This window comes from Giraffa tippelskirchi, chromosome 9 (assembly GCF_054371585.1).
Source record: "Giraffa tippelskirchi isolate mGirTip1 chromosome 9, T2T-mGirTip1v1.2.pri, whole genome shotgun sequence".
Taxonomy (NCBI): Eukaryota; Metazoa; Chordata; class Mammalia; order Artiodactyla; family Giraffidae; genus Giraffa; species Giraffa tippelskirchi.
In genome coordinates, this window is record NC_137283.1 from 20,375,663 (window position 1) to 20,399,566 (window position 23,904).

Here is a 23,904-nt window from a genome sequence, read left to right on the forward strand (position 1 = left end):
CAATAAACACAAAAGCAGACAGAGTCCAATTCATCCAATTTACTTGACAGAATCAAAGGGACTAATTTTAGAAGTCTCAACTTTTGAAAGCAAATATAGACTTAGAACGGAGGGTAGAGTAAGCTAAATTTATATCCTCTCCCCACCCTGTTCCTAAAACACTCCTTCAAAATACCACTTTAGTAGGAAGCTGCTGAGGACCAAATTGATGGCTTGACTATATGGCTCCACCAATTCAATAAAAAACTTAAACCTGATATCCAGTTACTTCTATCCTAGAAATGTAAAAACACACATGTAACTGACCAACACTGTTTGGTTGTACAGAGTGACAGTGTGAATACTGAAGAAAAGCCAAGTTGAACTTCTCTGAAAAAATACATAAAATCATTTCTCCAATAGCTTTCATGGAATAAATGTTCCCTTTCACAGTGTGAAAGATAATATACTAAACAAAACAGATCAAATGCTTTACTTTAGAAGTGTGCTTCTTTGGGAAAACCACCATGTTTGATACTTTAATTAATCTTTTCATTCTGGAACTGAAGTCAGTAAGGAGACATGTCTTGTAATTTCAGTTTATTAATAGTTTTGTTATGATTTTAAAAACTGGATTACAAAATGCTTAACTAGCTCTTGCCACTTATTTTCAAAAAGTCCTAAATTTGGTGTTATTATGACAGTTTACAAGATCTTCTCGACTTAGGGATCAAACCTAAGTCTCCGCATTGGGAGTGGATTCTTTACCACTGAGCCACCAGGAAAGCCCAGTACAAGTAATATCATTGCCTCCATCCCACCCACAAATCGCAGTGTCAGTCCTGTGAATATTTAAGTGCTTGTTTCAATTTTAACTGGCCCACAGACCTACTTCTTTGAGAGCTGAGCTGATTCCCTTCTAGCACATGGTCTATAGACTGTGTTCATGGTACCTTTCCACCCCCTTTCCAATGTGTCAGCACCTTCCATCATGATGCATATTTTAAGTTCAAACTGTCAATACAACCCTCAAAATGCAAGTTTATTGAATAAAGCTGAGAAGAGCAGTAAACAGACAAAAAAATGCATCCACCTAAATTAAAAAAATTCACATATTTACAAAGTTCGGTAACTGTTAGGTTTCACATGCAGAAGTTAATGCACAGGAAAATGTTGGTAGTAGTGTCTGGATGTCTTGAAATGCTGGAAGCAATGAAGAGACACACAAACACATTAGGGTTCAGCTGTAGGTCAATTAAACGAACCTATGCGGTCCCCGCAAAGTCACACATTCTAGTTCTGGTTCCTCCTTTTAGGCACAGGCAAGTTGCCACATTCTTTGTAATGGTTCACAGTGACCATTAATGGTGTTGACATACAGTAGCAAGTTTACATATCCCTTTGTTTGACAGAACCATCCATCCCATCAGGGAAGTATGCAACATGCATCAAAGAGTAAGAACAGAATTTTACAAGCTGAGGTTCTACTCATAAAAATGTGAGTGGAGGAAAGCAAGTAGTGTCTGTGCAACACGGTGCAGTATTTTGTACAGAATATTTTTAAGGCCATGGCAGTCTATAAATTAAAACTGGTATCATTAAAAGAACTTACGGTTGACTGCACTTTGAGTGCTCAACACGTCTGGAAATGCACTGTCTACATGAGTGCTGCTTAACAAAAGAAACAAAATCACACACAGTGTGAGGCAACACATAAGCAGGCGTACCACAGACTTTTAGCTACTACAGTGGGCTATGTAAGTAACGATTTACAAGTGATCCAGTTTTCCTATGTCCCTTTATGTGTATGGAGATCACTAAGCTACAAAACATGTTCATGGAAGTCTGTACACATCTCTGGAGCACAGAAGCAAACAATAGACAGCATTGGTTCCTCCGCTCTCTGTGTGATTATTCAACAACCTGCGGACACTAGGCATGACTACATCAGAGAAAGCAGGCAGGTCTAGAGTTGTCACAATAATCAGGATGTCCAATGGCACCGGACAAAACAGTGCCAAAGCTTGTATCAGTAAGAGAGAAAAATAAGACTTTTTATTTGTCTCTAAGTATCTATTGTGCTGAAAGTCAACTTCATGACTGAATATAAAAAGTCAAGAGTTAAGAGTGTCATGCAGCAACACTGGTTTAATAACTGGACAGAGAAAGAACAAACAGGTGTGTGAACAGTCTGACATTCTTAACACATTTTATTATATTGGCTGGAATGCTCTAAATTCATGAAAGCTTTTGAGAAAATCTTCAATTCCCAACCCCTTAAAAAAGTGTGTTGAACCAGGAGAGAAAAAAGGAGAAAAAATATAGAAGTAATGATCTGGACAGATACAAAACAGCATGCCTCAGTTCCTCCCGTACCCCCAACTGCTTTCTGGAGATGAAGAAGTCTCACAGAGCAGAATGTGTTTAAAATTCATTGCCTAACATCTTCCCAGTGTAAAGAACCAGTAACAACATTGATCTGGTGCCTCTGCTCACTCTTTGCAGACCATTTTTTAAAATTCCTAAGGTGTAATTATACATTTCACATGCATTTGTGAGATACATAAACATTATGTTTCTATCCCACGTGAGTCAGGCTAAAGGTTTGCTTCATGCTGTATCAAGTCAGTATCAGTATTAAGCTACTGGACTCTATAATGAAATATCATAGATAGACATTTACTGAAAACCAATAGAAAAACCTGGCCCAGAAAGACCAGAACAGAAGTACGCAATTTTTCTTGATTTAAGATGGTTAAAAGTGTGTTTTGTTTTTTTGTTAAAAAAAAAAAAAGCTCTACACACTGTTAAAGACAAGTATGTATAGGAAGTCTTTTTGTGTGTGTTGACTTTATCATGACAACTCTAGCTGATTCTTTATGAAGGATTAGGGATACACATCTTCAGCAGTGCACATGAGAAATAAACTTTGAAAAAGGCAATTTCTTGGGTTTAGGAAGGACCGTATTCTGGGAAGTACTTCAGAGGAACGGACAATAATTCTAGGATTAGAGCCAGGAAGGACTGGAAGACTTCAGGAGATGCTTCAGCTTCTTCTAGATTTTGAATGTTGAATAAGCCACTGAAGTGTGATATCTAAAGATGGAGGGAAAAAAAGTGAAGATGTTAAGACATCAAAGTGAAGAAACTAGATCTCAGAGATAATATTTAAAATGCGGCTACTTCAAAGCACATGTCAGGTCTGCCCTCTTCTTTTCTGCCTCTCTACTGCTGGAATACATCGATATCTGCATCTGTACTACTGTTCTTCTTACCTGACCTTTGAGAGGTTAATCTGGAAACATGAGGAACTGAACAGTCTCCAATTTAAGAGTTAAACTCTGTACAGAACAGTCTGTGCCTTTCTTTATTCATTCAAAAGTTTAGTGATTGCCTGTAAGATCAGGTATTGTATGTGAAGTTCCAGGAATGCACAGAGATGGGAGAAGCCCTCTCTACTTTCAAAGGGCTTTTAGCATATAATAGTTGGAAAATATACAAGTATCATTTGGGTTTGGAGGATGGCCCTCACAGAATTCCAGGCACAAGAAACCACAAAAGAATAAACAAAGGCAGGAAACTATGGAGAGCTCTGGATGGATGACAAGTGGTAAGAGGTGGTTGAAGCGCAGGGATGGGGAAGGGATGCCGCTCACTGCTAAGGCTAGAGCAGGGGTTCTCAAGCTCACCCTGACGTTGGGGGCTGGATATTCTTTGCTAGGAAGGTGGAGGGGAGAATCTTTCCTATGTATAGTAGAATATTTTGCAACATCTATAACCCTGACCACAAGATGACATTATTACCACCCCCCACCCTCGGCTGTGAAAACATTCATGTCTCCAGGGATCACCAAACAGCCCCTGTGGAGCACAGCTGTCTTCAGTTGAGCACCACAGGCCTGCTACTGCTGCTACTGCTAAGTCGCTTCAGTCGTGTCCGACTCTGTGCGACCCCATAGACGGCAGCCCACCAGGCTCTGCCGTCCCTGGGATTCTCCAGGCAAGAATACTGGAGTGGGTTGCCATTTCCTTCTCCAGTGCATGAAAGGGAAAAGTGAAAGTGAAGTCGCTCAGTCATGTCCGACTCCTAGCAACCCCATGGGTCTGCAGCCTACCAGGCTCCTCCACCCATGGGATTTTCCAGGCAAGAGTACTGGAGTGGGGTGCCATTGCCTTCTCCGACCACAGGCCTAGAGAGAGCCAGATACCCTTATGTGCCATTCTAGGAGGCTCAGAAATTGGGATTTTATTCTCAAGTCAATAGGAAGTCATTGGAGAATTTTAAGCAGGGAAGCTATCCTGTTTATTGTAAACTCTAAGTTCACTGTAGCAAGTTCAACAATGGCAACGGAAGAGGGCACCTGGGCTGGCTGCCGGTACAGAGACTGATCATTCTCAACAGGAACAGGAAAGGGACAAAGGCCTGAAGCAAATCGGGTGTTGTATGAAAAGAGGAATAAAATGGGAAGCATATTTAAAATACAGAACTAACAGGACTGACCAAATGCAGTGGGTGAGAAAGAATCTTTTCGCCTGAATAAATGTGTGTTTATCATGGAGCTGCTGACTAACCCAGTGGCTAAAGGAAGAACAGATCTGGGAAAGAAAAAGACTGAGAATTCGGCAGTGAGTACATCAGGTTTGAGGTACAGAAGGTTAACACATGGAGACGTTCAGCAGGTAGTTCCAGCTGTACAGATCTGAGGAAGAGACGGAGATACCATCGTGGAGGTGGCAACTGAAGCTACAGTGGCTGAGAATAGCCAGGAAAAGCGCTTTTGACAGAAGAAGGCAGCTAAAGCAAAACACTGAATTACTATCCCTTGAGTTCTTTAAAACGTGTTACCCACATAAAGGATACATGAGCATCTACTAGAAGCAGCACTCTCTTCTCCAAGCCTGGAGAATATTCAATCTCCCAATTTTCCAGCTAACATTCATTACAGAAACTGTAAGACAAACACTGTATATAAAAAAGAGCCTAGAGCTGAGATCTGAACAGACACAACCTGTTCAGAGTTGGGGAAACAATGTTGAAGCAGGTCATTTGCACTTCAAAAGGAGGACAGCAGTGTATAATATGAGCAAAGCCACAATCACTGGAACTGAATGGAGGGAAAGGGAAATGTGAAAGTGAAATGACTAGGTTTAAATATTTAAGAAACACACTGTAAAAACAAACAAACCTATGGACACTGGACTTAAGTCATAACCCTAAAGACAGATGAATCCTTAAGACCAGACTAAAAGGCAAAAAGTAAGATATTCAGATGAAGGAGTTAGTTACCTCTATAATAAAAAAGCCACAAGTATCAACCATCTTCGAAAAGACCATCTTCCCTGAAATAATCTACCCTACGCGTAGGTTGAGGACATATTACTAATGAAACTAAGGGACCTCATGTTCCCCATTAGAAAGCTGCAAGTATAACATACAACCCAACCCATGTGCAATGAATACTCTGGGGAGCAATTTAGAAAATTCGTAAACTTGGTACTAAAATATATTACAAAAGCTGAAATTAAGGAGAGTATTCTGAGATTTTTTTACTCAAGAAGGTTGACTTGGCTGTTGCACTTCTCGCTCCAAATAAACAGGCTTTACAAAGTAATTTTGAATCTAGTTAAACAGTGGATCAGTTTCCTTGAGCTTGATAATAATATGAAGTGAACCAGGAATTCTACGATCACAAACCTGGTGACCATGGAGCTCTTAAGTAAACTGTCACGATTAGGCTTAAAGGGCATTAAGAAGGTCTCACCAGTTCTGCAGTTCCTTCATAAATGAGCAAAGTATCTGACTAGTTTGTCACAGCAGAAAATAAGGGTTTTTTTCTACCCCTTCCAACACTTTCCCCTCCCCTATGTCGGAAAACTCCAGAGAAAATTTAAGGGACTAATGGATTTACAGAATAGCACAACGTACTAAAAATCATGGTTAGTATAGAACAGGGTTTCTCAATCTTGCCACTACTGACATTTTAGGCTGAACAATTCTCAGCTCTGGAGGCGATAGGACGTTTAGGACCACTCTGGTCTCCACCCACTAGATGCCAGCATCATTCTCCTCATTAAGACAACTGAAAGAGTCTCCAGGGGGAAAAAATGCCAAATGTCCCTGGGGGAAAAATAATCCCTCCATGAAAACCTCTGCTGTGTAAGCAAATGCTCTCTTGGGGGCACAGCTTAAAACTTAAGAAGAGTTCCCCTCAACATAGGAAAAACATTTTAAATAAACTTGAAGTAACCCTAAGTGCTGGAACAGTCTGTTCTCAAATGAGCTAGATGATCCCAAAATAACAAGTCACTTATTCTATCTAATTAACAGAGGAGAGTTTGTGTCCATCAGCAATGTAGTGGGCTCAGACTGCTCTGGGTGGTCTTTAAAGGAAGCCCAGAATCAGTGAGAAAAACCATCAGTACTATAAGCTAATTAGAGCAGGTTTGAGGGGAAAAGGGCAGGAGCTGAGATACAGACTGGAAATGACTGGGGAAAAAAGTATGGTGAGAAACCATACATACTGAAATAAAGGCTAAAGAAAAAGTGTCAAAAAACCTTTTAAACACACTGTTTTGGCACTACTGATTTATTACATTGTATCCTGATGTACTTTTTTAATTGGTGAAATGACTATGGAAGAATGGTGCGTGAGAGAGAATTTGAAGATGGGGAAGGAGCCATGAGCCAAGAGAGCAGGCAGTCTCTAGAAGCGGAAAAGGGCTAAGTAACGGATTCTCCCTCTACGGTCTCCAGAAGGAGCTCGCCTGTAATTCTAGAGTCCTAGACTTTAGCTCAGTGAGATCAGTGACAGGCTTCTGACTGACAGCAGCAAGAGAAAACGAATATACTCCTGTGATGTCCCCCACAAGTTAAACACTGCAATTCATTTTTTTACTCACTCCTGTAAGAGAGCTTTGAAGTTCCTGCCACCATCCCCATTTTACAGATGAGTACAATGCAGAAATCAGGGAGTTTAAGTGCTCTGTCCAAGGCCAGTGAGAAAGGAACTTAGGACCAGGTGTTCCGCACTGAGGCTGCCTTACTCCAAAGCCTACGCTACTTCTAGCCACTATGCAGCCCTGATGGAGAGCCTTTTTCCACAGTGACCCACTGAGAGGAAATTTTTCACCAGTGACCACCAACTGGGAGTAGTGAAGGAGCCATGAAAATCCCTAGGTTCCTACCCATCTGCTTCAAGGCACACACATCAAACTCGCCTTTCAGACTTCAGTGGAGTCTGTCATGCCAGACAAGACGGCTTGAGAAGCTTTTGTCAAAAAGTTATCTTTTACTAGGGAGTATTTTTTATTGCACTGTTACTGGTCTTTTCACTTGAGCAGCTAACACTGAAAAGCCTTTCATCTTATCAAACACTTCTCTTTCTTTGCTTTTTTTTAACCTTCTGATTTTCCCCATGCCAATACACTTTAATTAAATAATCCCTCACCAAAGTAACAGACTGAAGTTGAATCAGACATATTTATTCTTTATGGATACTGTACTGGATTGAATGGTGACCCCTAAAAATTCACATCCACTCGGAACCTCAGAATTTATTTGGAAATTGGGTCTTTGCAGACATAGGATGAGGTAATTCTGGATTAGGGTTGGCCCTAATCCAGTAACAGGTGTCCTTGTAAGAAAAGAAAATAGATACTCAGACATACACACAGAGGAGAAAGCCATGCTGAAGCCAGAGGAAGAGGGTGGAGATACAAAGCTACAACCAAAGAGGGTCAAAGACTGCCGGCAGCCACATGCCAGGAAAAGGCAGGGAAAGATCCTCCCCTAGAGCCATCAGAGAGAGCACGGCCCTGCTGACACTGATACCAAACTTCTACCCTCCTAAACCTGAGAGAATAAATTTCTGCTGTTTCTAAGCCACCTCATTTGTGGTACTTTGCAGTCCTAGGAAATTAATACAAAACATTAAGTAGATAAAGGGTTATTTTTGGCTTATACTTGCGAGTGCTAACATACTGCAGTAATATACTGGTGTGATAAATGAAAAATCCTTACAGTGCCTGTAAACCAACTTCTGTTAAATATTATTTCAAGAACATCATTCTGTTATAAAGCACAGTTAGACACTAGGTCGGCAAAAATACAATAACCTGATAGCACATAATGTTTAATTTCATGTCTTTATTGCATTTACTTCTTTAAATAGCACAGAGCAGGTTCAGGATACTGTATTTGTTGCCAAAAGGTATAATGCCTACTCTTTTTCCTGAGGCAAAAGCAACAGTACTTTATAGGAGAAATCAAGTAAACAGAAATAAAGGTAAGAAAGTAAAAAGAATGAGACATCCCTTCTATTGATATCAACTTCTCCACAAATATCAGTCATTTCTTACCTATATTATCCTTTTCTTTGCAAGAAATTGAATAGCAGCAAATTTCCCTATCCTGAATAGCAGACAGATTCCTGTAAGAAGCAGAATTAGGAAAGTAAGTCTGGGCTTTTAAAACAATTGTCATCTTATCACTCTATGCTCAATTTCACTTGTTCTTTTAAATTATTATACTGAAGAAATTATGTTATTACTAATAAAATTTTACGGGTTTACTTCTCTAGTATGTCAAGTTTATCTACCCCAAAACAGGGCTATGATCATTAGTAAATAATGGAGCAAAGCTAAACAAAACAGTGGGCAAAATAGAACCGATTTTTTTAAAAAAACCCATCATTCATTCTTAAGACATACATTTTTTCAATTAGCTGTTTCTCATCCAAGGCATTAGGAAGATCTCTCTTGTTTCCAAGTACTAGCACCTTTAAAAAGAAAAGTCATTGAGTAAATTTTGTGTAAGAAAATGTCACAGAAGCATATTCACGTGTGTACACAGTAAAATTAGGAGGTTACCTCATGCCATAGTATTAAAAGCATATTTACACGACCAGTGGCCTATCTCATTCACTTCATAATTCAAATAGCATTTACTCTAACTTCTATTAATGCCACGCAGATGTCTAATTCAATACGTGGCTACCAACTTCTATTTAAGATATTCTAAGTCTATGGTAGGCATTCTGTTATTTCTTAACAAATCTTTACCAAAATGTGAATATGATCTTAACTGCCAAGGGTGGAGGAGGCATGATTTTCAACCATTGTTATCTGTTAGGCATTAATCTAACAGTAAACATGTATATAAGACTTTAAAATTCTACATCCATCCTATAAAATATCATGTATAAATATTCTAAGACAATGGGTAAGTTTCGTAATCAGGATAAATACAGTAGCCATCAACTCTGAGAACAAACATGTCATGTGATTACTAGATGTGCTTTGAAAAAAGAGGAAAGTGGAGAGGGGCATCCCAAAACCATTCTGTCTTTCTGGGGTATCTCCTTTCTACCTTACAGAAAGCAAAAACTGTGAGTACACATAATGTATTTGCTAACATCCTTACTCTGAGACAGTGTTCTCCAAGAACTTGTATCTTTGCCAAGCCTAAGAAGTGCACACCATGTCCACCTTGTCGCCTCATCAGACACGCGTCAAACCTATGTCTTTCACTTAATCCAAGTCCCACCCCTACCCTCAACTCCAGACACTGTGACTGATTCTACTCACAGGCCCTAGACTCTTATTCTCACAAAGAGCGAGCCAAGAATAGACGCACAGAGTGCAAGGAGCACCAAGAGCTCTCGGAAGAATGCTAAAATCGCAGGGGTCAGAGAGCCAAAAGCCAAATCTCGGCACCCCTGGGCAGCCTGTCCTCCCTTCTCCCATTCTTACCCCTTTCCAAACTTTGGTGGCTCAGAAGGTAAAGAATCCTTCTGCAATGCAAGTACCAGGTTTTGATCCCTGTGTTGGGAAGATCCCCTGGAGAAGGGAATGGCAACCCACTCCAGTATTCTGGCCTGGAGAATCCTGTGGACAGAGGAGCCTCATGGCTACAGTCCACGGGGTCACAAAGAGTCAGACACGACTGAGCGACTAACACTTTCACTAGTTTTACTAAGTCACCCCAGGTTCGCAACCTGGGTCTATGTGAGTTTAAAAAAAAAATACGTCCCGGTCATTTGTGATCAGTTCTCAGTTTTGGGATTGCCTGGCATCTTAGTCTTCTTCCTACATTTAAGAAGTCTTTCAAAGAAAAAAACAAAGAAATCTTCCACCTTATGACTCTGCCTCCCAATAAAGCTACTTGCTTCTGTAGGTAATTTCTTTTCCAGCCTTCTTTTCTGCTAGAGAATGGACATATAATCTATGATCAACCAAAACTCTGAGTGCAGAGCCAGTTTTACAAGAAAGCAGGAATATTAAACCCATTCTGCTACGGAAGGGGCATCAACTAAATGACCTTCCACTGGAGTAACTGTGTCTGGTGTTCACAAACTGCATGGGGTCACCAGACTTACTGTATGATGTCAATCTGGATGTGGTCCTAGCAGCTGCTCAGCTTTCCCCTGTTCCAGTGTGTTTTCTCAACAAGGTCACGGGCAGCCTTCTCAAGACTCTGTAAACTACCCAATATTGTTTCAATGAATTCCTCTCTAGTTAAACAGCTTTCTATTGTTTACTACTAAGAACTCTCACGGGGAACAAGATTTTTTTTTTTTAACTTATGGTATGCAATATTTTGGTCATCTGATGCGAACAGCTGACTCACTGGAAAAGTCCCTGATGCTGGCAAAGATTGAGGGCAGAAGGAAAAGAGGGTGTCAGAGGATGAGACGTCTGGATGGCATCACCAATGCAATGGTCATGAATTTGGGCAAACTTCAGGAGATGGTGAGGGACAGAGAGGCCTGGCATGCTGCAGTCCATGGGGTCACAAAGAGTCGGACATGACTAGGCGACTGAATAACAACATGCAGAACTAGTTAATATAGAAGAAAAAGGATAGGCCTTGAAGTCTGAAATAAATAGATTCAAAACCTGGCTGTGCAATACACTAGTCGCCATGTGATCCTGCACAAATAACAACTGTTACCAGAAGGGATCACACCATCAACCTCAGTACACTGTGATGACTAACTGAGATAACTAACTTCAGGGATCTGACACTCACGACCTTGTCATGAAGGTAAAGCCTGGGCCTTTTCCAGCATTCTTTCACTCAACAAATGGCACCACCTTCCATCTAACCATATTAGCCAGGAACTAGGAATTATCCTGTTTATCTTCCCTTCTAAGTCTGGTGGACTGTCTTCCTAAATAGCCTCCACATCTATTTCCTTCTCACAACCTTGTCTATGACCACCCCAATCCATGGTACTCTATTTTGCCAAGACAAGTTCAAAACTGTCTTGAACTTGAAAACTGTTTCAATAGCTTCCTAAAACTGTCCTCCTTATGCTAAGCTGCTTCAGTCGTGTCTGACTCTTTGCCACTCCATGGACTGTAGCCCACCAAGCTCCTCTGTCCATGGGATTCTCCAGGTAAGAATGCTGGAGTGGGTAGCCATGCCCTTCTCCAGGGGATCTTCTCAACCCAGGGATCGAACCCACGGGTCTCCTACGTCTTCTGCACTGGCAGGTGAGTTCTTTACCACTAGCACCCCCTGGGAACAGTCCCCGTGCAATCCATTTTTAAACTGAAATAAGAATGATTTAGATAATAAGTCTGAGCATTTAAAACCCCCAGTCCCACCCAGCACAGCCTCCTGAAGTACCCCTGCTGTCACAGGCTCACAATGCTCTACCCACCCACTCTGCTCAGCACTCTAGAGACATCAGCCTCCTCGCAAACCCCACTTCCTCCTACCTAAGAGCCGCTGCCTGCAACTCTCTTTTCCTCCAACTGTCACATCCCTCACATGCCTACACATCCCTCACATCTCAGCTCAAGTAGCACTTCCTTGGGGAATCTTTCTTTCTTCTCTCAAATTATATCAAATCTGCCCTGTAACTTACAACTCCATAAGCCCCTTGTATCTCTCCTTCATAGCACTTAATCAGAGCTGCATTATTCAAGCCATTTTCATATCATCTACCTAGTTTCCTACTAAACCATAAGCTCCATGATGGCAGGAAGAATGTTTCTATCTACTTCTGCTCACTACTATTTCCCCAGGACTAAGCACTGCTTCTACTACATACAGTTCACTAAACAGCTTGTTAAGAAATAACTAAATAGCACACTGCCCAGCACATGATGGATACTCAGTAAATACAAGCTGTCCAGACTTTAAAACAACTAAGACACTCTACTGATTTCAAACATAATTAACAAAAATGCATAACTAAACTTTTAATAATATAACTACAAATATTATAATCATATAATGTAAAATTAACCACTTACTGGAATTCCTTGTAACTGTGGTTTATCTAGAAGATTATGTAGTTCATTTCGAGAGGCTTCTATCTTTTCACGATCTGCAGCATCTATCATGTAACTTTAAAAAAAAAGTGCTCTCAAAATGCCTCCACCACATTCTTTGATGATCACAATGAACAAATTTTTAATTTTCTTAATTTATACTACTGAAACTGTTGATCAAAATCAAGTCCTAGATTTTAAAAGGCTGTCACCCCAAAATACTTTTTAATAGATTGTTCTACAGATACAAACTACTATATACAGAATTAGGTAAGTTTCAAGGATATATGATACAGCACAGGAAATTATACCCATTATCTTTCAATAACCCATAATGGAATATAATCTGCAAAAATACTGCATCACTATGCAGTACACCTGAAACTAATACTGTTAATCAACTATACATCAATAAAATCAGCAGAGAAATGTCTGTTCTTTAGGGGGCTAAGACATGACAGTAAAACATGTATATCCATTAGCTCTTGGCAACATAGAGAATAAAACAAAACTCTCATTTGATGATTAATTTTTTAAAGTCTGATGTTAATGGGAAATTATACTAAGAAAATACCTAAAAAAGATTTTACTGCCAAAAATAAAAATTAAGCCTTTAAAAGTATGAAAAATGACTTATTCCCTTGAAACCTAAACTGACTATACTGGGGGCGGGGGGGCGGGGGGTGGAAGGCAGGCAACTTACACAATAGCATTGACCCCTCTGCAGTACCGTTCCCACATGCTCCGGAAGCGGGGCTGTCCTCCTATGTCCCAAATCTTCAAATCAAGACAGACAAATCTTAACAATATTTCAAATAACACAGTGAAGAAAAAAGCGGCAGACAGAAGTGAAAAAATGAAGCAGATATGCTCAGCCCCACAATGTTAGAGCCAAACTGCTTTGGAAAAATCTGAGCTCAAACAAGCTATTGTCCTGGAAGTTCTTGGGGCCATTCTAAACTTGAAGTTCGTGTTTATATTAGATCTAATAGGTGCTGCCTGAGCAAAGATTTCATTTTGGGGCAATACTTTCTTTGCCTGTTAACTAATAGATTTCCAATACTGAAAACCTATTATGTAAAAAATAGTACTCTTAGAATCTGCATGATCATGCATCATCCACATTTGAGGTCCAAGAGAAAAAAAAACACTTCATTCAGAATCTATTAAAGCTTAATTGTCTGATGGGGTATATATATTAGTATGTAATCATTTTAAATTATTCTGTATATAACATAGAAAATATTCCTACCTAGGTGCGTTTCTTATGTAAAATTATTTTATCCATATGAAAGCCACCAACTGCAGTCATTTCACTACTACGGCTACTCTGTAGGGCTATGTAAAGGTCTTAAGTCATGATGTTTATCTTCAAAAGCCTTCCAATTTACCTACAGACACTGGACGCATGCATAATGACATAGAAGCAAAACTCCCCACATGAACAAAGGAACCAAAAATAATAAAAATAAAAACTGGTCCAACAGTCCACAACGCAAACCTATCAAACTTTTTCTAGAAACAAAATTATGTTAAACTAGTTAACTTTTTACTGTTTTATAGTTTTAATTTTACGGCTTAGTAGCAAAGAAAGGGAAAACTGGGTTACTGTATTTGCTACCATAAATACAACACTAAATTACCAATATTATAAACAGTTACTCTCTTTCAACATAAATTATTCATGAAATATATGCAATATTACATTCCAAACACTCTGAAGATGGGATCTTCATTTCCGAGGAACATCTAAATCACAAATATTACTTCTGCCAACCCATATGCTAAGTTTTTTATGGGACTTAACATTTCAACACTTAAACATTTTTATCTATTAGAGAAAGGAGGAAAAAAAATTAATTTACACTCTTTTGGAACATGCCCAATCAAGAACTGCCAATACTCATGTAAAAATCAAAGAAACAAACAGAAAAATTCCCAATTTGTATGTGCTAACAATTTACATCAAGTATGGCAAGCAGCTAACTTACCTTTATTGTGACGTTACCTTTAGTTACTTTTCTCATGTTGAAGCCCACTGTAGGTATCATATCTTCACTGAACTGGCCTGACTGAATGAAAGAAAACATTTGAAGTTAGACTAATTGTTACTTAGTAAAACTGCAACACTGTATAACCTTTCACATCAACATTACTTCTGTACCCATATTAGCAAATAACTAATTTTTTAGTGATGGTAACCTTAAGAAAATACTCCTGATAACCATAGATTTTGAAGAGATGCATTTTTTTTCATTCAGAGACATTCTCCTTTTAAAAATATTTTTGAAACTAGTGCAAATTTTACATATTTTTAAGTTGAAGAAAAATACTGTACAACTACATAAGAAATCTGTTACGTAAATTTCCTCCACCTATACATACATTTTTGCATACAAGGCAGAAGTAAATCAGAAGTAAATGTTCGAAGTTTTCTATTTGAACATAAGAAAAGCACTGAAATTATACTGACAATACTGTTAAAATTCAGTCAGCTTTTTAATAATGCTTATAAAATGCTTTTTTCATAAAGATGATCCTCCTTTGATGTAGGATTCTATTCTATTCAATTCCATTCTCTTTTTGGTTTATGACCTTCCTGTCAGAGACCAAAATTAAGTATCCTCTAATACTATCTATATTTTTAAATGTTTATCCATCTGGAATTTGATTACACAGTGTAACAAAGGCCCATTTTACAAATGGATCTATAAATCCACACTCTCCTGACTAGACTGACGTGAAACAGCAAATTTCATATAGCGGCAGTTCTATATCTGAGTTCTCAATTCTTTTCCATTAGTCTGTTTATTTCCAATTGGAAATAAATTAGGATTACACGAATTACTGTAGCTTATCTATATATTATTCTAAATAGCAGATCAAGAATTTGGAATGTTTAGAAATGTGGTTCATCTCTCACATTTGAAATAAACTTTAGAAAGTAATTATTTCTGTTACAATACTGACTGCCTTTTTATCAACTCTTGATATTGAACCAAGTCTCTCCACCCAAGCACATATGTCTATCCACTCAAACATTCCTTATATCCTACAGTGAAGTACACCTAATGAGTCACATTAATACTGATTTTATATATTAATATTATGTATTTTGCGAAATATTTCTCAAATGATCTGACTTGGGAATATGAAATATATCAACACGGGACTAATTAAACAAATGGGACTATTTTGAAGGCCCTAACATCAGCCAATTGTTAGCCACACGTTCATTTCAAAATGTCTACAAGTACTGAGCACAACGAATTCCAATTTCACAAGCTAATTTCTTCTACATAACCCCCAAAATGTTCTACTTCTTTTTCTTTTCCCCTACTGTTCAGTGGCGTTTGGGCTAATCTCAGAAAAAATGTTAACACAACCTAATCACTATTTTATTTATACCTATCAAACAGTATAATTTTCAGAACTTTCACATATATGATTTATATGTGAAGATTTAGTTGTGATATCAAAACTACATATATAAAAAGTAGCCATGACAAAAGAACAAAAAATATAACCTGATTAAAACATGGGAAAAGGTAACATCAAAGGCATGCTCTATAAAGGAAATAATAAGCTAACTTCATTAAACACTTCTGCTCTGCAAAAGACCATGTCAAGAGACTCAAAACAAGCCAGAGTAGGGGGAAAATATTTGCAACAGACATCTGATAGAAGTCTATTACTGTAAATATACAAGAACTGTTAAAACTCAACAATATTAAAACAAACAATCCAATTAAAATATGAGCCAAAGATCTCACCAAAGGAGATATACAAATGGCAAAGAAGCACACGAAAAGACACACCACGTCATATGTCACCATGAAAATGCAATTCAGAACAATGAGATATCACTGCAAACCATTTAGAGTGGCCCAAATCTGGTATTTTTTGATAACACCAAATGCTGATGAGGATGTGGAGCAAGAGGAACTATCAGTCATTGCTGATAGTTTGGCAGAATGCTGCGGCCACTTTGGCAGACAGCTGACAGTATTTTACAAAACCAAACATACTCTTACCATACAACCCAGCAATCACACTCCTTGGTATTTACCGAAAGGGCTTGAAAACTAAAGTCCACACAAAAATCCACACATTAAATGATTACAGCATCATTATTTATAATTTAGCAAACCTAAAACAACCAAGATGCCCTCCTGTAAGTGAACAGATAAGACTGGTATATCCAGACAATTACAGCATTACTCAGTACTAAAAAGAAATGAGCGACTAAGTCACAAAGGACATGGAGGAACCTTAAATGTATATTTAATGAAAGACCCAATGTGGCAAGACTACATACTGCATGATTCCAACAATATGATATTATGAAAAAAAGAAAACAGTAAATAAAAAGATCAGTGGTTATCATGGGTTGGAGAATGAAAACAATATGGCAGTTCCTCAAAAAACTAAAAATAGAATTACCACATGATCCAGCAATTCCAGTTCTTAGTATATACCCAAAATAACTGAAAGTAGGAACTTGAGATATTTGTACAACCATGTTCACAGCATTATTCACAATAGCCAAAATGTGAAAGCTACCTGAGAGTCCATCTGATGATGCACAGATAAAGAAAGTGTGGTCTATTCCTACAATGGAATACTATTCAGCCTTAAAACCTTATTCATGCTACACCATGGAGGAACCTTGAGGATATTATGCTAAGTGAAACAAGCCAGGCACAAAAAAGATAACTACTTCATGATTCTATTTATATGAGAAACCTACAGCAGTTAAATTCATAAAGACAGAAAGTAGAATGGCAGTTGCCAAAGGCTACAGTGGTGGAAACAGGGCGTTAATGCTTAGTGGGTATGGGATTTCAGGTTGGGTAGATAAAAGGTCCTATAGATGGAGGGTGGTGATGGCTACACAGAAATGTGAATGTACTTATTAGTACTGAATTACACACTTAATAGTTAAGATGGTATATTTTACATCTTGTGCATTTTACAATTATAAAAAATTGTGTGATGTAAATGAAGGTAATCATCATTATCATTTTATGGAACAGGAAATAAATTCCCAAGGTCACACTGCTCAATAGTGGTTGATTATTTTTCTTCAAGTTCGCCACTGTGAATTATAATAGGCTTTAATTAATTAATACCTGAGGAGAGATCTGAGACAATGCCTCATTTATTTGGTATCATTAGGAAAAGAAGCTATACATAATGAAGCAGGCAGAAATCGTAGCTGAAGTTTTTAAGTATCAAAACTTCTAAAACAGCTTGCACAGGAAGCTTTCTAAAGTGCAGTACATACTTGGCTAACTTTTCACAATCCCTGGAATATGACTGAATGTGTTCTTGGTGTTTCAGGGTCATTTTACAAATTGTAAAACAAGAAAACTAAACTCCATAATCCTCAAAGGTCCTTCTGGCAGTAAAATTTTACGATTATGATCATGATGTAGGGGCTGCAGTATACTCAGCTGCCCCTGAACTGTCTTAGTTGTTCATCTCTTTCTTCACCATTACTTCTCACTGCTGGCAGATGTTGACCATAGTTTTCCCTCATTCACCTGCCACTGATAACCTGCAAAGGCTGAAAATTAGGTAATCATACTTTGGGTTTTTAATTCCAAATGTCCTGAGTACAGCACAATGTTCAAAAAACATTTGTTAGCTTTGATGAATGGATTTTGTGGAGTAACAAATTTATAGACTTGGAAGCAGTTTCTACTTCTTTCTTAGTGTCAAATCATAATTGTCACTTTTCAAAGCTTGTGTTGAATGACTAAACCACTCAGTTGGCAGTTGTGCTCTAAATAACAGAATTTATTTTTATGCTGTCAAAATGCCACTAAACTGAGACTAGCAATTTAGGAAACAAATAGATGTTTTAAAAATACTACTTAATTGTGTATCATGCTCTTTATTTTAACAAATACTTAAATAGCATGAAGCACTGTTCCAAATACTCAGTAAATATTAATCAATATTAACAACCTTATGAAGTATGTAGTGATATCCTCATTTTTCAGATGAGAAAACCAAGGCAATGACAGGTTAAGCCATTTGCTCAAAGTCACATTATTTTTAAGATCTGTAAAGAGAAATAAAAGTATGCTTTCATATCTGTCTTCCTAAATAGCGTTATCAAATATAAACTGACCTTCACTTAACACAAATTCAAGATCATGAGTGGCACTCACAGTGATTTTGTGACAATGGATGAAACTGCAGCTATTACGCACACCTAGAATCACAAGGTTGTATCTCTGGAATTTGTTTGGCTGTGACAAAATAAATTTGAAGCAAAATAAGAGGGTAAAAAGAAAACTACCCTCAAGGTCCAGGAATCTTATTACCAGTTACACTAATTACTCATCACACACAAGTCATCTTACCTTCAGGATTAAGCTACCTTACTAGAAGAAAAGGAAATTGGAAGACTATCTCCAAAGGCACTTACAGCTCTAGCATTTATGGTTTTATGTTTATTCATCAAGTTCAATTCAGTTCAGTTGCTCAGTTGTGTCCAATTTTTTGCAATCCCACGGACTGCAGCACGCCAGGCTGCCCTGACTATCACCAACTCCCAGAGCTTGCTCAAACTCATGTCCATCAAGCTGGTGATGCCATCCAACCATCTGATCCTCTGTCGTCCCCTTCTCCTGCCTTCAATCTTTTCCAGCATCAGTCTTTTCCAATGAGTCAGTTCTTTGCATCAGGTGGCCAAAGTATTGGCGCTTCAGCTTAAGCAGCAATCCTTTCAATGAATATTCAGGGTTGATAACCTTGAGGGTTGACTGGTTGGATCTCCTTGCAGTCCAAGGGACTCTCAAGCGTCTTCTCCAACACCACAGTTCAAAAGCATCAATTCTTTGGCGCTCAGCCTTCTTTATGGTCCAACTCTCACATCAATACATGACTACTAGAAAAACCATAGCTTTGACTAGATAGACCTTTGTCGGCCAAGTAATGTCTCTGCTTTTTATTTTATTCACAGGCCTCTCATTTAAAATATATTGCTATATTTAAAATGGATGTCCAACAAAGACCTATTGTATAGCACAAGGATCTCTCCTCAATGTTATGTACCAGTCTGGATTGGAGGGGTTTTGGAGGAGAATGGATACATGTACATGGATAGTTGAGTCCCTTCGCTATTCAACTGAAACTACCACAACACTGTGAATCAGCTATAACCCAGTACAAAATGTTCTTGGTGTTTAAAAAAAATAAAAATTGAATAAAATATAGTTAAGTGATGAATGCCTACAAGAGTAGGAAAATTTTGACTCCCCCCCCCACCAAAATCATTAGTATACCAAAGGCTAAAAGCAGACCATGTCACATAAAGTTCTATTTGTGTCAACTCCAGTACATAGAGCTAACCTAAATTTATTACTGTGGATCGTAAGCGTAAGGCAAAAAGAAAAAGAAAAGGAAAGAGAAGAACCGAGGCAGAGGACCTGTACTACTGAAAGGACACGTCACTGACCATACTCTAAGACAGCAAGAATGGGGGACGTGTTTATTCTTTGTAACCAGGTTAAGGTAGAAATGCACCATGCAAGCACTGGCTGCTCATATACCATGGTATCTGACACTAGTGAGAACACAGTGAAACACCCATACATTTCAGTGCTTTAAAATAGAAATTCCAAATGCAACAGATTAGATTTTACAATTGCTCTCATAAATGAACAAATGCAGAAATCAAGCTACGAACAACATGGGAGAAGTTTCTCTTTGCTTGATCTGTTTCTCTTTAGTAGCAGTCTGATCTAATTCAATAAACTTTAAACACAAGTGGAAAAATACCTGCTTTGACAAATCTCTCATAGGTTTTTTTCTAAGAATCTTTTTTTATTTTTTAAGGCTTTAGTTATCAAGAGACTTTGTAAAGATAGAATGAAATAAGGATCAAAAACAAAAGACTCAGACTACATTTCTCCTTTCAGCCAGAAACCACTTTCACATGCTAAGCAGAGCAGTCTTCTCTCTTTTTAAACAACATATACTATGACTCAAATCGTTTAAATCGCCAAAATTTACACATTTGACAAGTGAGAAGATAAAGCAAATAAACATAAGTAATTCACTTTTCTTTCTAGGAACATTTACTTCAATTAGAAAACTCTTATTACTAATACCCATTTTCCTAGTTTGTATCATTATTATGGTTCTTATATTTCACTAATAAGTGAAATTACTGCTAATAATATTACTCTTATGTTTCAAATTAACAATAGTTAAAAAAAAGGAATGGCAACCTACTTTTGCTGAAATTATTTAACATAAAAGGTAGATCTAGGAGAAAATTCTGATGAGGAATAAGGTATTTCCATTCCTTAAATGGTCTTAAAGTACACGTCACAAACCACTCATCAGCTGCAGAGGGAAAAACAAGTAATTATACAATGAAGAAATCAAGACAAAATCTTGACTTCATGTGGACTTCTCAAATGGACTTCATGTGCCCACAGAAGTATTACAACATCCCTCCATGTATTTCAACTGAGAAGGCATAAACTAAATTTAATCATGAAGAAACAGCAGACTGACCCGAAACAGAGGAACATGCTATTTAAAAGCAGGGGGAGAGGAGGAGTTTCAAAGATGCCAATGTCATAAAAGATCAAAACTCGAAAAAGTTTCAGAAGGTGCTAAAGAGACATGATGTCTAAGTGCAGTACCTAACCCTAGACTGGATCCTCTACTGGGGAGCAAAAAAACTATCAACAACATTATTGGGTCAACTGACAAAACAGGAATAGATAACATCTATGAGATACCACTCCAGTACTCTTGCCTGGAAACTCCCATGGACGGAGGAGCCTGGTAGGCTGCAGTCCATGGGGTCGCTAAGGGCCGGACATGACTGAGCGACTTCACTTTCACTTTTCCCTTTCATGCACTGGAGAAGGAAATGGCAACCCACTCCAGTGTTCTTGCCTGGAGAATCCCAGGGACGGGGGAGCCTAGTGGGCTACCGTCTATGGGGTCGCACAGAGTTGGACACGACTGAAGCGACTTAGCAGCAGCAGCATGAGCTATCATTTTTTTTTTAAACATAATAAAGTTGGCAACTAAATTAGTCACCTAAGAGAATATTCCGAAACTCAGAAAATACAAATGTAAACATTTAGGCACAATGGGCATGGCACACAGTCTTGCCTATATAGGGTTATATACACAGTACATGAATGATATAGCAAATGAGGTAAAATGTCTGACCTCAACAAAGGGTATATATAAATGTTTTCTGGAATGCTTTCATTCCTGCAACTTTTCTACAAATTTGAAATTGTTTCCAAACAAAGATTTCTTAAACAGGATAATCACATACCATCTTCTTGTGTATTGTATCTAGGACACATCTAGAATTAAAAAATAAATTACCTACTATAATACTAATGAAACTCATGAAGAGATTCAATCTTAAGAAATTATGACAACTAGTTCAGGAACAAATCATTGCTAATCTAGTTCTGTTCTTCAAAGTTCTAAAAGGATACTGACTTACAAATGTCTTCTAATAGAAAAATCCATATTTTATCATTTCTGTATAAAGGAAAAGCCTCTAGGCTTTGAAACTGGCATTTTAAAATATACTCTGATTTTTCTATACTTTAATATTTATGTATAAGCTGGGAAATGAATTAAACATAGTGTGCTGTCTCAAGTCTAAGTTCCTCTTAGTCTGGGTGAAAACTATCCCACTTAGTACATATTCTTCTTGTCTTTCTCAGCACTTCATCGAGTAGTTTCCACTGTGAACATGTATGTCATATCTGAGGCCATCTTTTTTTAAGGGGTTAGAAAAGATATAATCATTCACTACAGCAGTTTTTCAAGGATCATATCATGTTCATTTTCTATTTTAGAAATCTTTGGACAATCTTCCTTAACTTCCAAAAAAACTGTAATTTGTTATCAGTTTTATGTGCAAACCCAGAATTACTTTCAACTACCGACATAATTCCTTCCCACAGGATATCAGCTTAAAAGGACATATTTAAGGTTCGTTTTAGAGTTAAATCTTACTAACCAAAGAATAACATCTCTCAAAATCCCAGTGGGTTTTGACTTTAGCTTGCTTTAAGATGGAGGGATTCTCTTCAGTCCTTACCAAACAAAATTAAGTAGCATGCGAAATTTTCAAATTTCAGGTTTCTTAGGGACATGGTCAATTAAGGCCTCTCATCTTCAAATGGCCCAAATTCTGAAAATGAGCTATCATTCCAAATAAACTAAACTCCTAAGTTATTTTTCTGAAGCAAATCAAGTAATAAAAACTTTCAGCAAAATCATGAATTTATAAGATTATCCTTCAAAAAATGGCAAAATTTGCAACAATACTCAAAAAAACTTCTAACTCTTCAAAAACACTAGCCAAAAAGATAAAAGCATCCTTAGGACCTGGCATGGACAGGCCCCCTGTGTAGACTCTGCTCTAGATGTCAATATTTTCCATCTGCTCTGCCAGCTCCGACTGACTGGCAGTGGCTGCCACCCGGGCCCAGGAAGTGCTGTGCTCTCCCTGCATCTATCTGACGCACACAGACGAGAGCGAAGTGCTTGCAGTTCTCATGCTAGGATTTATGAACTCTGGTCTGGATGTTCTGACAGAGGCAGGCCAGTTCTAAAACTGCTGCATGGAGGATCCAATCAGCTGCAGCAGACATAGATAATGAACCTGGGTTGTACTGATTCACAAACACCTATGACTGTTCACTCCCTTCTTTATGGTCCAATAGGAATTGCTGCTGTTGTTCAGCTGCTCAGTCATCACCAATTCTTTGTGACCTTATGGACTGTTAACTCACCAGGATTTTCTGTCCGTGGCATTTCCCAGGCAAGAATACTGGAGTGGGTTGCCATGCCCTCCTCCAGGTGATCTTCCCAACTCGTGAATAAAACCCATGTCTCATTATGATTCCTGCATCGGCAGGCGGGTCCTTTACCACTAGCACTGCTAATACCAAGACAGCTCCTCTGCAGCAATCTCCTTTACAAAGACAGCTCCTGAGGATTAAAATGTTCTCAAACCCACAACTTCTATTAGCAGCCTGAAAACCTTCATTCCTGCAAACCTCTATTCCTGAAGAAAATTCACTTCAAAAAGTCTCTGATTACTATTTCATATATCCGTCACAATTTTCATCATTAACTTTCATTAACAGCACGTTAGTAATGGTTTTACTAGATCTACTGGGTTGGCCAAAAAGTTCGTTCAGGGTCTTGTACCATCTTACAGAAAAACTAAAAAGAACTTTTGTGCCAACACAGTATCTCCAAAGAACTGCTGCAGAAAACTCAACTTGTTTGTAGAACAATTTGACAGTGAGCATCCTAGTCAACTACTGGGCAACCACTTCACAGTGCACCATTTTCACTCAGTCAGAAATTCTGATGATGTAGTAACAATGTGAAAAAAGGGCTCTCAAAGAAACCAGTACTGGAGAGCTTTAGCACATACAGTATTTGCTAACTTGTCAAGTCATTAATGTCTGGATGTATTTCCCATGAACATCAAGAGTCCACTATACATCTGTAAAAAAGACTTTTATCTTTACATTAAAAAAAGATTATCCTATATAATCTTGACATGTGGGATCAAGCAGATTCTAAAGTCAGAAGTGTGAGGGTGGGGGGGAATTAGCATCA

General features: G+C 38.2%; 1 protein-coding gene across 4 annotated transcripts in view; it reads right to left on the bottom strand.

Moving 5' to 3' along the window:
* Positions 1 to 994: 994 nt before the first annotated feature.
* Positions 995 to 23,904, bottom strand: part of ARL8B (ARF like GTPase 8B) — a 49,187-nt gene continuing 26,277 nt past the window's right edge. Inside the window, exons 2-7 of one of the 4 annotated variants that reach the window (XM_081528181.1) lie at positions 14,253 to 14,333; positions 12,965 to 13,038; positions 12,244 to 12,337; positions 8,689 to 8,756; positions 8,338 to 8,408; positions 995 to 3,075 (exon numbers count right to left, since the gene is read on the bottom strand). In XM_081528181.1, coding sequence (XP_081384307.1) covers positions 3,026 to 3,075; positions 8,338 to 8,408; positions 8,689 to 8,756; positions 12,244 to 12,337; positions 12,965 to 13,038; positions 14,253 to 14,333 — 438 coding nt within the window. In that variant the 3' untranslated portion in view covers positions 995 to 3,025. Of the gene's footprint in view, positions 3,076 to 8,337; positions 8,409 to 8,688; positions 8,757 to 12,239; positions 12,338 to 12,964; positions 13,039 to 14,252; positions 14,334 to 23,904 lie in introns of all 4 variants that reach the window. The other 3 variants (XM_081528182.1, XM_081528184.1, XM_081528183.1) reach the window with 3 other exon arrangements.